Source organism: Urocampus carinirostris, chromosome 2 (assembly GCF_059441175.1).
Source record: "Urocampus carinirostris isolate Australia breed hairy pipefish chromosome 2, RoL_Ucar_1.0, whole genome shotgun sequence".
NCBI lineage: Eukaryota > Metazoa > Chordata > Actinopteri > Syngnathiformes > Syngnathidae > Urocampus > Urocampus carinirostris.
This window is the reverse complement of record NC_142350.1, coordinates 3,810,073-3,822,516: the sequence shown is the minus strand read 5'-3', so window position 1 is coordinate 3,822,516 and position 12,444 is coordinate 3,810,073. Positions and strand designations below refer to the sequence as shown.

Sequence of the window (12,444 nt, the reverse complement as noted above, 5' to 3'; positions counted from 1 at the left end):
ACTACTTTTTTATCTATACATTTCCAAAATATATTTGGCATCACGCCAAAATAACACCTGATGCATTTTTTGGCCAAGAAAAATCTACTTGGAATAAGGAAATTTCCCCAATGGATTATTTTTGCATAAAATAACAAAATCTACATAAAATGAAGAACATTTTATTTAATTCTTGAATACATTTTTTTTAAATTATCTTATAATAGTCTGACAATGATTTTTTTAATCCATGGCTTATAAGAAAAGAAATCTACTTAAAATTAGCAAAAAAATTCTGACAATGTGTAAGAATTTGTTTATATTTTGCATAAAATGCGGTCTGTCGAGACAGCCTTCCAAATTGCAACCGTTAAACGGTTCCTGTATTATGCTGCCCCCTACAGTTTTACATTGAGCTTGAAGTATTTATTGTTTTCTGCCAATGGTTATTTTCTTACTGTTGTTATTTTTTGCAGTGCATGGTTGTCATGCTTTGGAAATCAATTTTAAACAAAAAACCTCAATGCTGCTTCAGGCCAAGGGGGCGGTGTCATTTTTTTCGCCCTAAAATTTATTGTTTAAAAAAAATGCAATTACAGGGAAATAAAAACCGATGCATAAAAAAATACATAATTTTCCAAAACAAACAATCCAAAAATGAGTTCACAGCCCCTGAATTCGAAGTTTGCAAAGCGTCTTAAAATTAAATCGTCACAAATACTCCTCCTCGGCAGCAGGCGCTTCGGCACCGGACAGTCGGAAGGTGTCGCCCGTGTTCTTGAACGTGTAAAGCTCGTTGTCTACCATGCGGCGGTCCTGGAAGCCCAAACTGTCCTGTCGCCCGATCGGGGTTCGAGGGCGAGGCGGGTGGAAAGATGGCGACGGGTCCAAGAAGACGTCCAGGTGCTCGGCTTCAGGCTCAGCCTCCGGTTCGTTGAGGGCGGGCAAGGAGGCGGGGCCAAAAGTGTGGTAAGTGTCGGTGGGCGTGGCTCCGTTGTAGCGCTCCTGCAGGCTATCGGCATAGCTAGCCGTGCCCAGAAGATGCCCATATGTCATCGTGTCGTCGATGGAGGCGTAAACGTGAGATTCGTTATCTGAGCGCGATTTGCCGAAAGGCCGCGGGGCGGGGCGGAAGGGGTGGCCAGCCCCGCCCATGTAGAGGGAAGCTGCTTCCTTCTTCAGGCGCTCCTTTTTCTTTTTCCTGACAGAAAAACAAAAAAAAAAGAGGCAATTCAAAACTCATTCTTATAAAATTAGGTCAAATCTATATCAAAAATATAAAGGTGTATTTGTAAAAAGGTGTATTTGAGCCCGAGCCCGGCCACTGGGGCCTAAAGTGTGAATCATTGCTTTCGGGTTCGGGCCAGGTCGAGCGCGGTGACAAAGCCTGCGCTGCGCGAGAGGGGGACTGAATCTACCGTGCGACACAAAGAACAATGAAGGGCCTATATATATATATATATATATATATATATATATATTTTTTTTATTAAAGGCAGCATGAGAGAAGTTAGTCCTTGCCCTCACAAAAAAATAAATACATCTCGCATTTTCTTTGGGCTCGGTCTCTCAAATCAAGTTCATTAGTCGGGCTTGAGCAGGATTTTAAACCCGATCTAATTTGTTATGACATGAAAATGAGGAAAAAAGTGAAGCAACATTTATCTGTATTAATAAATAATAAATGAATAAAAAAATTCTGTACTCAAACCTAATGTTTTTGTAGACTGGATTTGATTTGCAATTCAGGATTCATTCACCTTTTTCGTGGCCAAATTCAAGCACGTTTTAATTTCCCAATTTTTCCAGTACCATTAGAGAAAATATCCGATGTGAATCATGTATTTCGCAATTTATAAGTTTCGTTTTTTTTTTAACCATAATCTTGTGTATTAATCATTTAAGCCATGATTTTTAGTTCTTGAGTAAATATTTGTGGATCTGAGCAAATACCTGTGTGAATCTTTTAGAAAAGACGAATCTCTCGCCATACAGGTGTTGGGTAAAATGTAACTTATACAGGGAGTGCAGAATTATTAGGCAAGTTGTATTTTTGAGGATTAATTTTATTATTGAAAAACAACCATGTTCTTAATGAACCCAAAAGTCTCATTAATATCAAAGCTGAATATTTTGGAAGTTGGAGTGGGGCTTTTTTAGTTTTAGCTATTTAAGGAGGATATCTGTGTGTGCAGGTGACTATTACTGTGCATAATTATTAGGCAACTTAACAAAAAATAAATGTATACCCATTTCAATTATTTATTTTCATCAGGGAAACCAATATAACAGCTCAACATTCACAAATATACATTTCTGACATTCAAAAACAAAACAAAAACAAATCAGTGACCAATATAGCCACCTTTCTTTGCAAGAACACTCAAAAGCCTGCCATCCATGGATTCTGTCAGTGCTTTGATCTGTTCACGATCAACATTGCGTGCAGCAGCAACACAGCCTCCCAGACACTGTTCAGAGAGGTGTACTGTTTTCCCTCCTTGTAAATCTCACATTTGATGAGGGACCACAGGTTCTCTATGGAATTCAGATCAGGTGAACAAGGAGGCCATGTCATTAGTTTTTCTTCTTTTAGACCCTTTCTTGCCAGCCACGCTGTGGAGTACTTGGATGCGTGTGATGGAGCGTTGTCCTGCATGAAAATCATGTTTTTCTTGAAGGATGCGGACTTCTTCCTGTACCACTGCTTGAAGAAGGTGTCTTCCAGAAACTGGCAGTAGGACTGGGAGTTGAGCTTGAGTCCATCCTCAACCCGAAAAGGCCCCACAAGCTCATCTTTGATGATACCAGCCCATACCAGTACCCCACCTCCACCTTGCTGGCGTCTGAGGCGGACTGGAGCTCTCTGCCCTTTACCGATCCAGCCACGGGCCCATCCATCTGGCCCATCAAGACTCACTCTCATTTCATCAGTCCATAAAACCTTAGAAAAATCCGTCTTGAGATTTTTCTTGGCCCAGTCTAGACGTTTCAGCTTGTGTGTCTTGTTCAGTGGTGGTCGTTTTTCAGCCTTTCTTACCTTGGCCATGTCTCTGAGTATTGCACACCTTGTGCTTTTGGGCACTCCAGTGATGTTGCAGCTCTGAAATATGGCAAAACTGGTGGCAAGTGGCATCTTGGCAGCTGTACGCTTGACTTTTCTCAGTTCACGGGCAGTTATTTTGCGCCTTGGTTTTTCTACACGCTTCTTGCGACCCTGTTGACTATTTTGAATGTAACGCTTAATTGTTCAATGATCACGCTTCAGAAGCTTGGCAATTTTAAGAGTGCTGCATCCCTCTGCAAGATATCTCACTATTTTTGACCTTTCAGAGCCTGTCAAGTCCCTCTTCTGACCCATTTTGCCAAAGGAAAGGAAGTTGCCTAATAATTATGCACACCTGATATAGGGTGTTGATGTCATTAGACCACACCCCTTCTCATTACAGAGATGCACATCACCTGATATGCTTAATTGGTAGTAGGCTTTCGAGCCTATACAGCTTGGAGTAAGACAACATGCATAAAGAGGATGATGTGGTCAAAATACTCATTTGCCTAATAATTCTGCACTCCCTGTAGTTTCAGTTGCAGGAAAGTCTTCTGTTTAAAAGTCATTACTAGGAAACACTACCTTCATTTTATGCATGGCTCGTAATAAATGTCCATAATTGATTTGTAATTCTTGCACTAATGCACATTCCATAGTGGCCTGTTTAGTTGTAGTAAAAAAGTAAAAAACAGTACAAAAAAAACCCATGCAGTTTTCTTATAAAAATAAAAAAGATGATTCTGTTCATAATCTTCACGTCTACTGTGATTGGAAACTATTTAAGAACGGTTTCCAAAGACCTAATAAAAACAAACAAAATTGCAGTAAAATATTTTAATAAGATATTTTTAACATTTGTATTTGTAGGATTCAAAATAAAAAGAAAAAATACATAATTAAAAAGAATCAAAAACATGTTTTAACAAATAATATTTGTACACAATGTTCACGTCTACAGTGACTTGAAATTATTAACAAGATTTGTAATTATAAGGAAATAAATACCTAATAAACAACCAAAGCTGAACAAAAAAAAAAAATATATATAGATAATATGATAGTTTTGCATTTTAATGTAATTGTCATGTAAATAAAATCTAATGAAAACATACTGCAAAACATTATATAAAACTGTATTTGTAATTTAAAAATTAATAGAAAAAAATCTGATAACTTAACACTAAAAATGTTGTTATTTTTTATGTGTAATAACAAAAAACTAAAAAACTGTTAATTAATCATGTATTTGTTATTAGAAATCTGTATTTTCATTGTAAATAATAATGCAATCAACATATTATAATATCACTCAAGAAATTTCAATTCTATGATGTATTTGTACAATTACAAAAAAATAACAGTTAAAAATATTTGATTAGATACCTGATCATGAAAACGAGTCGTATTCCAAAGATATAGCAAAAAAATAATTTCAAACCGATTTATACCGACCTGACAAAGAAGAAAACGAGCGCCGAAGCGACGAGTATGAGGAGGAGGACGCCGGTGATGCCAAGAAGTATGGCTAAAAGATCTGAAAATCCCAATATATTAAGAGCAGAACCATTCCAATTTTGCACCCAAATAACACGTTTCTTACTGGTTTTGGACTCCAACACAACTTTAGTGAGCATGGCAAAGTGTCCCTCCTCTGGGACACAATTGGACACGTTGAGGTAGAAGCTGTCGAACAACAACAGTTCCTCGTCCTCCATCTTCTGGTCGCCACGGCGACTGAGGAACTCCTCCTCAGAGTTCAGCAGCCGGACCTTGACGGCCGTTTCACGCTGGGCGCACTTGGGCCGGCTCACGTTGAGGAAGCGGGCGCGAGCCCTGTACCCGGCTGGCAGGGACACCAACCAGGACGTCGTGGACGAGGGACGCATACCGGATGGCCAGTTAGGCGTGGTCAGCACACTCGGGGACAAGGGGTCGGGGATAACATGGTAGATCAGGGTTTCTGAAAATAGAAAATCACCCAGAAGTTATCACATCAGTATATCACGATATTTTCTGCATTACAAGGCACTTAAGGCACATCCTCAGAAAAATAGTCTTTTGCTATATATTTTTCATTGCGCACATTAGGCACTTGCCAGTTCAATGATTGATAGATTGGAAAATGTCGCTGACAAAAATTGTATGAGACAGGAATTGAAACCTAACCACTAGTCATTGGAAATACAGATAACACAAGAAAAGGCATTCGATTTTATTTCATTATCACACTTCTTTTACTTATGGTGCCAGAAACGAGTGTTCTGGAACGGAGAAAACAGAAAATCGTCCAGAAAAACGTAAAAAAGCACAAAAATGAAAACAACTCTTTGGTGCATCTAATGATTAATCGGAATTTGCATTCATTTACATCTGTCAAGTCTTTCAGTTTTCTCCGTTCTCTAACATTTGTTTCTGGCACTTTAAAAATCCTGTGATAATGAGATAAAATCCAATACCTTTTATATGACATCTGTACCACTGGCGTTCTAGTGGTTGATTGCCGACGCCCTTATAACCATGACCTGGGTTCGATTTCCCTCATTCTCTCCCGACACTGCCTCAGTTGATTCCCAGTCCCAATAACAATAATCTGAGAACCCACTGGTGATCACTGTTTCTTTGCGCTCTCCTGACTTTCCTCAGAGTCCGATTTATTTGACGGATTTCTTTTAAATGTAACAAGCCGCTAAAATACTAGCTCAGCCGTAGTTGTGCTCCGCAGTTCGTTTTGGAGGGGCGGACTCATTGACCTTTGTGCCGACCCACTGCGGCTGTTTGACAGCATCCACCAGCCTATGACAGTAGTCACGTGCACAATCACGCCCACCCAACACACAAAGCCCTCCCTAACCTGCCGATGTGATAGCGTTTGCTGTCTGCTCAGAACACAATGCACGATACAGTGATGTCAATGACAAAGACAATTCAATTCAAAATCTGCGAGGAAGTTAAACAGCGATAACTGAAGCGCAAACTAGCGAGGGGTCTCCGTTTATAAAAGTAAATCATAATAGTACAATAAAATGTCAATAAACAATAATACTCACCTGGGATCTCTTCGGTAAAGGTGACGTTGAGGAAAGGCCCTCTGTTTTTGCTGAAGTCTCGCTCGGCAACCGTGACTGAGATGTTGGTGTGCACTTGGACTTTTTGGACGATGCCATCAGGGCAAAATTCTCCCACACGGAAGCCGCCGCTCTCCTCTAGTCGGAGTGAGTCGAAAGCTCTGCAAGGCCGGCCCGGCGTCGACTGCCGCAAGCTGCCTGTCGGCGCCACCAGATCTACTGTGCGGTCCTGGGGGATGCTAAGGTTCCAGCTAAAGATGCTGAGGGGCATCGGGAGGCAGAGAGCGAAAGTGGGCACCATCAGGAGCAAAGGGGGGCAGATAGAACCGCTCGGACAAGCTGAAGGCAGAAAAAAAGGACTGTCTGCATTTTTACGGGAGTAGTAAAATAAAATCAACACATCTGACAGGAAAATACGTCTTTGGCTCTGAAAAAGTTCAAATGTATATAGATATAGAGCATATTTTTTTTACAAATGTAAAGAGAACACAAATTTAAATTAAAAAAAAGAATCATTGTCATCCATGATTGGGACTCAATGTCCAAAATGGGACATGAAAATACCTTTTTGGGACTGAGCAACTTCACACATATACATATTATATAGAACAAAACAAAAACAAAAAACGTGAAATACATATTTTGCACGGAGCCAGTAAAAAAAAAAAAAAAAAAAATAGTTCATTAATTTTTTTACCCTAAAAAAAAACACAACAAAGGCATAATTGCAATCTAAGGTCTGGACTAAAATAAAAAAATGCATATAACGTGAAAATACATCCTTGGCACTGAGCAAGTTATTATATATATAAAAAAAAAAAAAGAATAGGTGTTATCCAAGATTGGAGTTGTAAATCAAACAAACAACAGATATGGCCTGAAAATACTTCTTTGGCACAGAGTAAGTTTATATATTGTATTTTCTATTCTTACAAAATGTAACAACACGCTATTAGAAAAGGACCCTAATTGTTGTCCGAGATGGGGACACCAAAACAATTTAAACAAAAAAAAAAGATATTATGTGATATGTCGTTGGCAGCGAGTTTAGCATTTTATTCAATTTTTTACAAAACAGAATATACGTTAAAATCTGACCTATAAGTTGAGCGGCCGACAATCTGACATCCTGGTTGGGACAGTCGAGAAAAGAAAGCTCTGCCTTCTGCCCAGCCCCCAAATCCACGCTTTCCGCCACCTCACCGTCCACCCTCATCTCGCAATACGGGTCAGTGCCCACCTTCTGGATCTCCAGGGACACCTGCGGCAGTTTACCCAGGTCCACCTGGCACATAACTGCAAAGAAACGGTCAATCAGAGTGATCGACAGCAAGGGCAGTTGCTACGGGCAGTGTTGGGAGTATCGTATTAATAAGGAACGTAATTACTTTTTCCGTAACGCATTATTAGTAAAATTTTGTAAATCAGCTGTTGTAACAACGTCATGCGATACTTCACTTATTAAAAGCAGATGATGAATCACAACGGCTCCTTCTCTTTCACGGTTCATCCTTCACTCACATGGTAATGTACAACCCTCAATCCGCCAGCAACACAACGCGTTATACTGTCTAAATGTAAGTTGGGCATGTTTATATGTACCGACAAAATATACTTGCATAGTTACAGTGGGGACGTCTAAGGGGTGGCAGTAGCTCAGGCGGTAGAGCGCTCGTCTTGGGATCAAGGGATCCCAGTTCGAATCCCGGCTCGTCCGTGTTACATGTCGAAGTGTCCTTGGGTAAGACACTGAACCCCTAACACCCCCAATAAGCAGGTTAGCGCCTTACATGGCTGCAAGGCCGCTATTGGGAAATGTGGAGCACATTGTAAAGCGCTTTGGGAAGTCATTGACTTGAAAAGAGCTATATAAATGCAGATCATTTTCATTTATAAAGCACAAAGTACAAAAACGTGCAACTTTTCCACAACTGATATTCTTCTAACGGTATGAAAACTCCTTGCTACTTCGTGCTTTGGTTATTGCTGGTTCACTGCTTCGCAGATTTTTAGACTGAATTTTCTTTATTGTCCATAATATCAACATATTGTGCATTGTGTTCTGATAGTCAGCACAGAGAAAATGCTATCACAGAGGCAGGTTAGGGAGGGCTCTGTGTGTTGGGAGGGTGACTATGTGCACGACTGATAGGCTGGTGTATGCTGTCAGTCAAATCAAGTTTTCCTCAAGAAATTGCAATCAGGAGACCTAGCTCAATCCAAGAAACTCGGATCTTAGAGTGCAGCTAGGCAGCCGTTCTCTTAATTGCTCTCCAATTTTGTTGTACTTTTGTATTAAGACCATTCATTCAACTGCAAGTCTGTGTTCTGTGTTTTTAGTTGTAGATTAATGGTTGACCGGGTGGAAACATTTGTTGGCCTGGAGAGAGATGGGCCCCACCATGCTGTACTGGCTCTAGACACACCACAGGAAATCATTCCCAACAACCCTTGTGGTTACAGGATCCACTACCACATTTAGTTGTTATTTTGTGGCAGTCGTAAACTCTAAGGACGTCATCTCTAGGTAAGTTTGACCCTCGGGGGCTTTTAGGAAGCTGCAACACTACTTCGCAGATTTTCACTTTTTGCGCCCAACACTGACCACTGGTGTTGCTGCCCACCTGGGTGCCCGCTCCTCATGACGTTTACACTGAACTGCAGTGCCAGCCCCTGCAGGGTTCGGTTGGTGCGGCAGTTCTTAAGCGCCATCCGGAAGTCGCCCTGTTGGTGCTCAGGCTGGCGCTTGCTCAGCGCGGTTTGGATCACTTTCCCGTCGGCGAGGGCGTACTCCACTGCCACGCTGCCTGTCAGGCACTCGGGCGCCTCGTGGCTCCGGAATCGAACTGTGTAGTTGTGCATGCCGGGCACGGCAAAGTGCCAGCTCATTTGTTGCTCGTCTGGGAAGTCACCGGGGTAGTTGGCAGACAGCAGGGTGGTATCGGAAACGCCTCGGGGCAGCGAGACTTGCACCACTGCCAACACTGATGCAAAATAAAACAAACAAAAAAAAACAATCTTGACCCATTACCAGAAATAAATAACATTAAAATCCATATTTAACCAGATTTTTTGTTTGTTTTTCTGAAGGATACACTTTTTAACCAAACTCTCTAGCAAAATTCGCCCCCAAAATAGAACAAAATATATGGGCATTTATAAAAATTGTATTAACTCTGAAAAGACCGAAATGCTAGTTATTGGTCCATCTAAATGCCGTGACTTGTTCTCAAAAACTGCAGTGAACATTGACAAATGTCACATCAAACAGAGTGGCTCAGTTAAAAATTTAGGTGTCATATTTGACCCCGATCTGTCCTTTCAAACACACGTGAAGAAAATTACTAGAACCGCTTTCTTCCATCTTTGCAACATTGCTAAAATTCGTCCTGTACTGTCTCAGTCGGATGCGGAGAATTTAATTTGTTTGTTACCTCCTGTCTCGATTACTGTAATGCACTACTTTCCGGTCTCCCAAAGTCCAGAATCAAGAGTCTTCAGCTGGTACAAAATGCTGCAGCAAGGCTTTTAACTAGGACAAGAAAGTCCGATCACATTACGACGATTTTGGCTAACCTGCATTGGCTCCCTGTAGCCTAAGATGTGATTTCAAGGTTCTCTTGGTATTATACAAAATCATACATGGACTTGCTCCCTCATATCTTTCAGATTTGATTTCCCCCTATGTTCCGGTCCGAAGCCTTTGTTCTAAATGCGCTGGTCTACTGGTGATCCCAAGAGCCAAGAAGTGTTCCGCAGTTTCGAGAGCGTTCTCCATCCGGGTACCGGTGCTGTGGAATTGCTCTCCCCCCGGAGATCCGATCTGCAACCTCAGTGGAAATGTTTAAATCTAAGCTTAAAACACACTTCTACTCTATAGCATATGAATAACCTATATCTTTTGTTGACAATATCTCTGTACTATTTGTACTTGCAACATCCATTGCAGCTTGGTCATCCTGAAAGGGGGATTACCACATGTGCGGTCGCTTCTCAAGGTTTCTTCATTTTCCTCATGTTGAGGATTTTGAGTTTTTCCTTGCCCTCATGTTGGTTTCAGATCAGGGAATGGTGTAATAATAGTCTGAAATAACATCATCAAAGCGGCGCTGCCACGAGCGGCTGCCTTTTCCAGCAGCTGCCCTATTGTTTTATTGTCTGCTCCTATCTTCGGTGTTTTTTCTTCCCGTTTTAACAACTAGACTATGGATTACTTCTATCCAATGGGACATGGGTTTTAGCGCACAAAAATGCGTGTATTCAAGGAATTTCAACTCCTTGCCCTGAAGAATTCTCGTGCCAGCGTGATGAAGGGGCCTATCGTGGAAAGAGAGCCGGAGCTAGCGAAGCGGCTAGCGGCGTTATAAGTCTTCGGTACCATCCCTAAACATGGTAAATGCGAACTCACGACCAAATAAGATCATCGAGTGCTGGTGGAAAACATCGAAGCGCACAGGGAGCGCAGTTGCTGTGTTTTGCGGAAACGTGGCTCACGTTTAGCATTCCGGACGCTAACGTGTAGCCACCCGGAGCTACCCGGCTTCAACGTCACTAAACAGAAACACGAAAGCCGGGGGGAATCGGAGAGGAGGCGGACTTGCTAACACGAGGTGGTGTATCCCTGGATTTTCACAAAGAAAAGTTTTCCATCTGCCGAAGGGATGTCAAACTTTTGGACTGGCGTGACGTCATCCACTCCGCTACAAGCACACCTAGGGCATCATGTTCATCTGTTAATAAACAACGGGGTAGACTACGGGGATGAATAAAGTATATCTATCTATCTATCTAGTCTGTGCAATAACCTGTGCAGCCCTTTGAGACTCTTTGTGATTAAGGGCTATACAAATAAAAATGACTTGACTTGACTATTATATCATTTTATTTTGTTTTTAATTATTAGGATGATTATTGTATTTTGTGCATTTTTGGATTGGTTTATTTTATTATTATCATTATTGTTTGAATTTTATAAATATATATATATATATATATATATATATATATATAGGGGAGCACGGCGGCACAGTGGTTAGTGCGTGTGCGGCACAGTTCTGAGGTCGTGAGATCGAACCTCCTGTGTGGAGTTTGCACGTTAACCCCGTGCTTGCGTGGGTTTCCTCCGACATTCCAGAAACATGCATGGCAGGTTAATTGGCCGGTCCAAATTGTCCCTAGGTGTGAATGAGTGAGCGAATTGTCTGTCCCTGTGAGCCCTGTGACTGGCTGGCAACCAGTTCAGGGTGTCCCCTGCCCACTGCTCGAAGATAGCTGGGATGGGCTCCAGACCCCTGCGACCCTACTGAGGAAAAGCGTGCATATATATATAAATATGTGTATATTGTAATATTTAATTTGAATTTTTTTAAATTATGATGTTTTAAACTATTTTTTATTATATTTTAGTATTTTCTTTCTATTATTTCTATTTAATTGTAATCGTTTTATTTCTGTTTGTATTTTCTTTTTAGTTACAGTATTACTGTATTAAATTTCAATATTCATGTATTTTTAATGCTGCACGACAGGTGAATGGTTAGCGCGTCCGCGACACATTTCTGAGGTCATGAGTTGAAATCCAGCGACCAGCCTTCCTGTGCGGAGTTTGCACATTTTCCCAGTGCTTGAGTTTCCTTCGTGCACTCCGGTTTCCTTCCACATTCCAAAATATGCATGTCAGGTTTATTGGCCGGTCCAAATTGTCCCTAGGTGTGAATGAGCAAGTTAGTTGTCTGTCCCTGTGTGCCCTGGCAACCAGTTCGTGGTTTCGCCCGTCCACTGCCCGAAGATGGCTGGTATTGGCTCCAGCACCCCGCGACCCTAATGAGGATAAGCGGTGCAGATAATAGATGTATGTATTTGATATTGTAATATTTAATTTTAATTGATTTATTTACAATTTTGATGATATTTTTTTTATATGTATTATTTTTACAATACTTTAAATTTGTCATTGTTTTATTTAATTCTAATTTATTTAGATTACATGTTTGTTTTATTTAAAAACAATCTCATATTTATATAATAAAGTTCATAAAAATATGTAATACAAATAAATAATCAAACTAAAACTAGAATCTCATCTCATCTCCTCATCTCATTAGCCGTACCGCTTATCCTCATTAGGGTCGCGGGGGGGGGGGGCTGGAGCCCATCCCAGCCATCTTCGGGCAGTGGGCAGGGGACACCCTGAACTGGTTGCCAGCCAATCGCAGGGCACACGGGGACAGACAACTCATTCGCTCATTCAGGGACAATTTGGACTAACTAGAATAATAATATTAAAATTATGGAAAAAAAAAACATTTTCAATGTATTTTTTCTTAAAATATTTGTTAAAAATAAAGA

General features: G+C 40.9%; 1 protein-coding gene across 1 annotated transcript in view; it reads right to left on the bottom strand.

Moving 5' to 3' along the window:
• Window positions 1-509: 509 nt before the first annotated feature.
• cdcp1b (CUB domain containing protein 1b) overlaps window positions 510-12,444 on the bottom strand; it is a 28,182-nt gene continuing 16,247 nt past the window's right edge. Inside the window, exons 8-13 of the mRNA XM_088328417.1 lie at window positions 8,721-9,080; window positions 7,195-7,392; window positions 6,079-6,435; window positions 4,632-4,991; window positions 4,484-4,565; window positions 510-1,180 (exon numbers count right to left, since the gene is read on the bottom strand). Of these exons, the coding sequence (XP_088184543.1) occupies window positions 691-1,180; window positions 4,484-4,565; window positions 4,632-4,991; window positions 6,079-6,435; window positions 7,195-7,392; window positions 8,721-9,080 (1,847 nt within the window). The 3' untranslated portion in view covers window positions 510-690. The remainder of the gene's footprint in view (window positions 1,181-4,483; window positions 4,566-4,631; window positions 4,992-6,078; window positions 6,436-7,194; window positions 7,393-8,720; window positions 9,081-12,444) is intronic.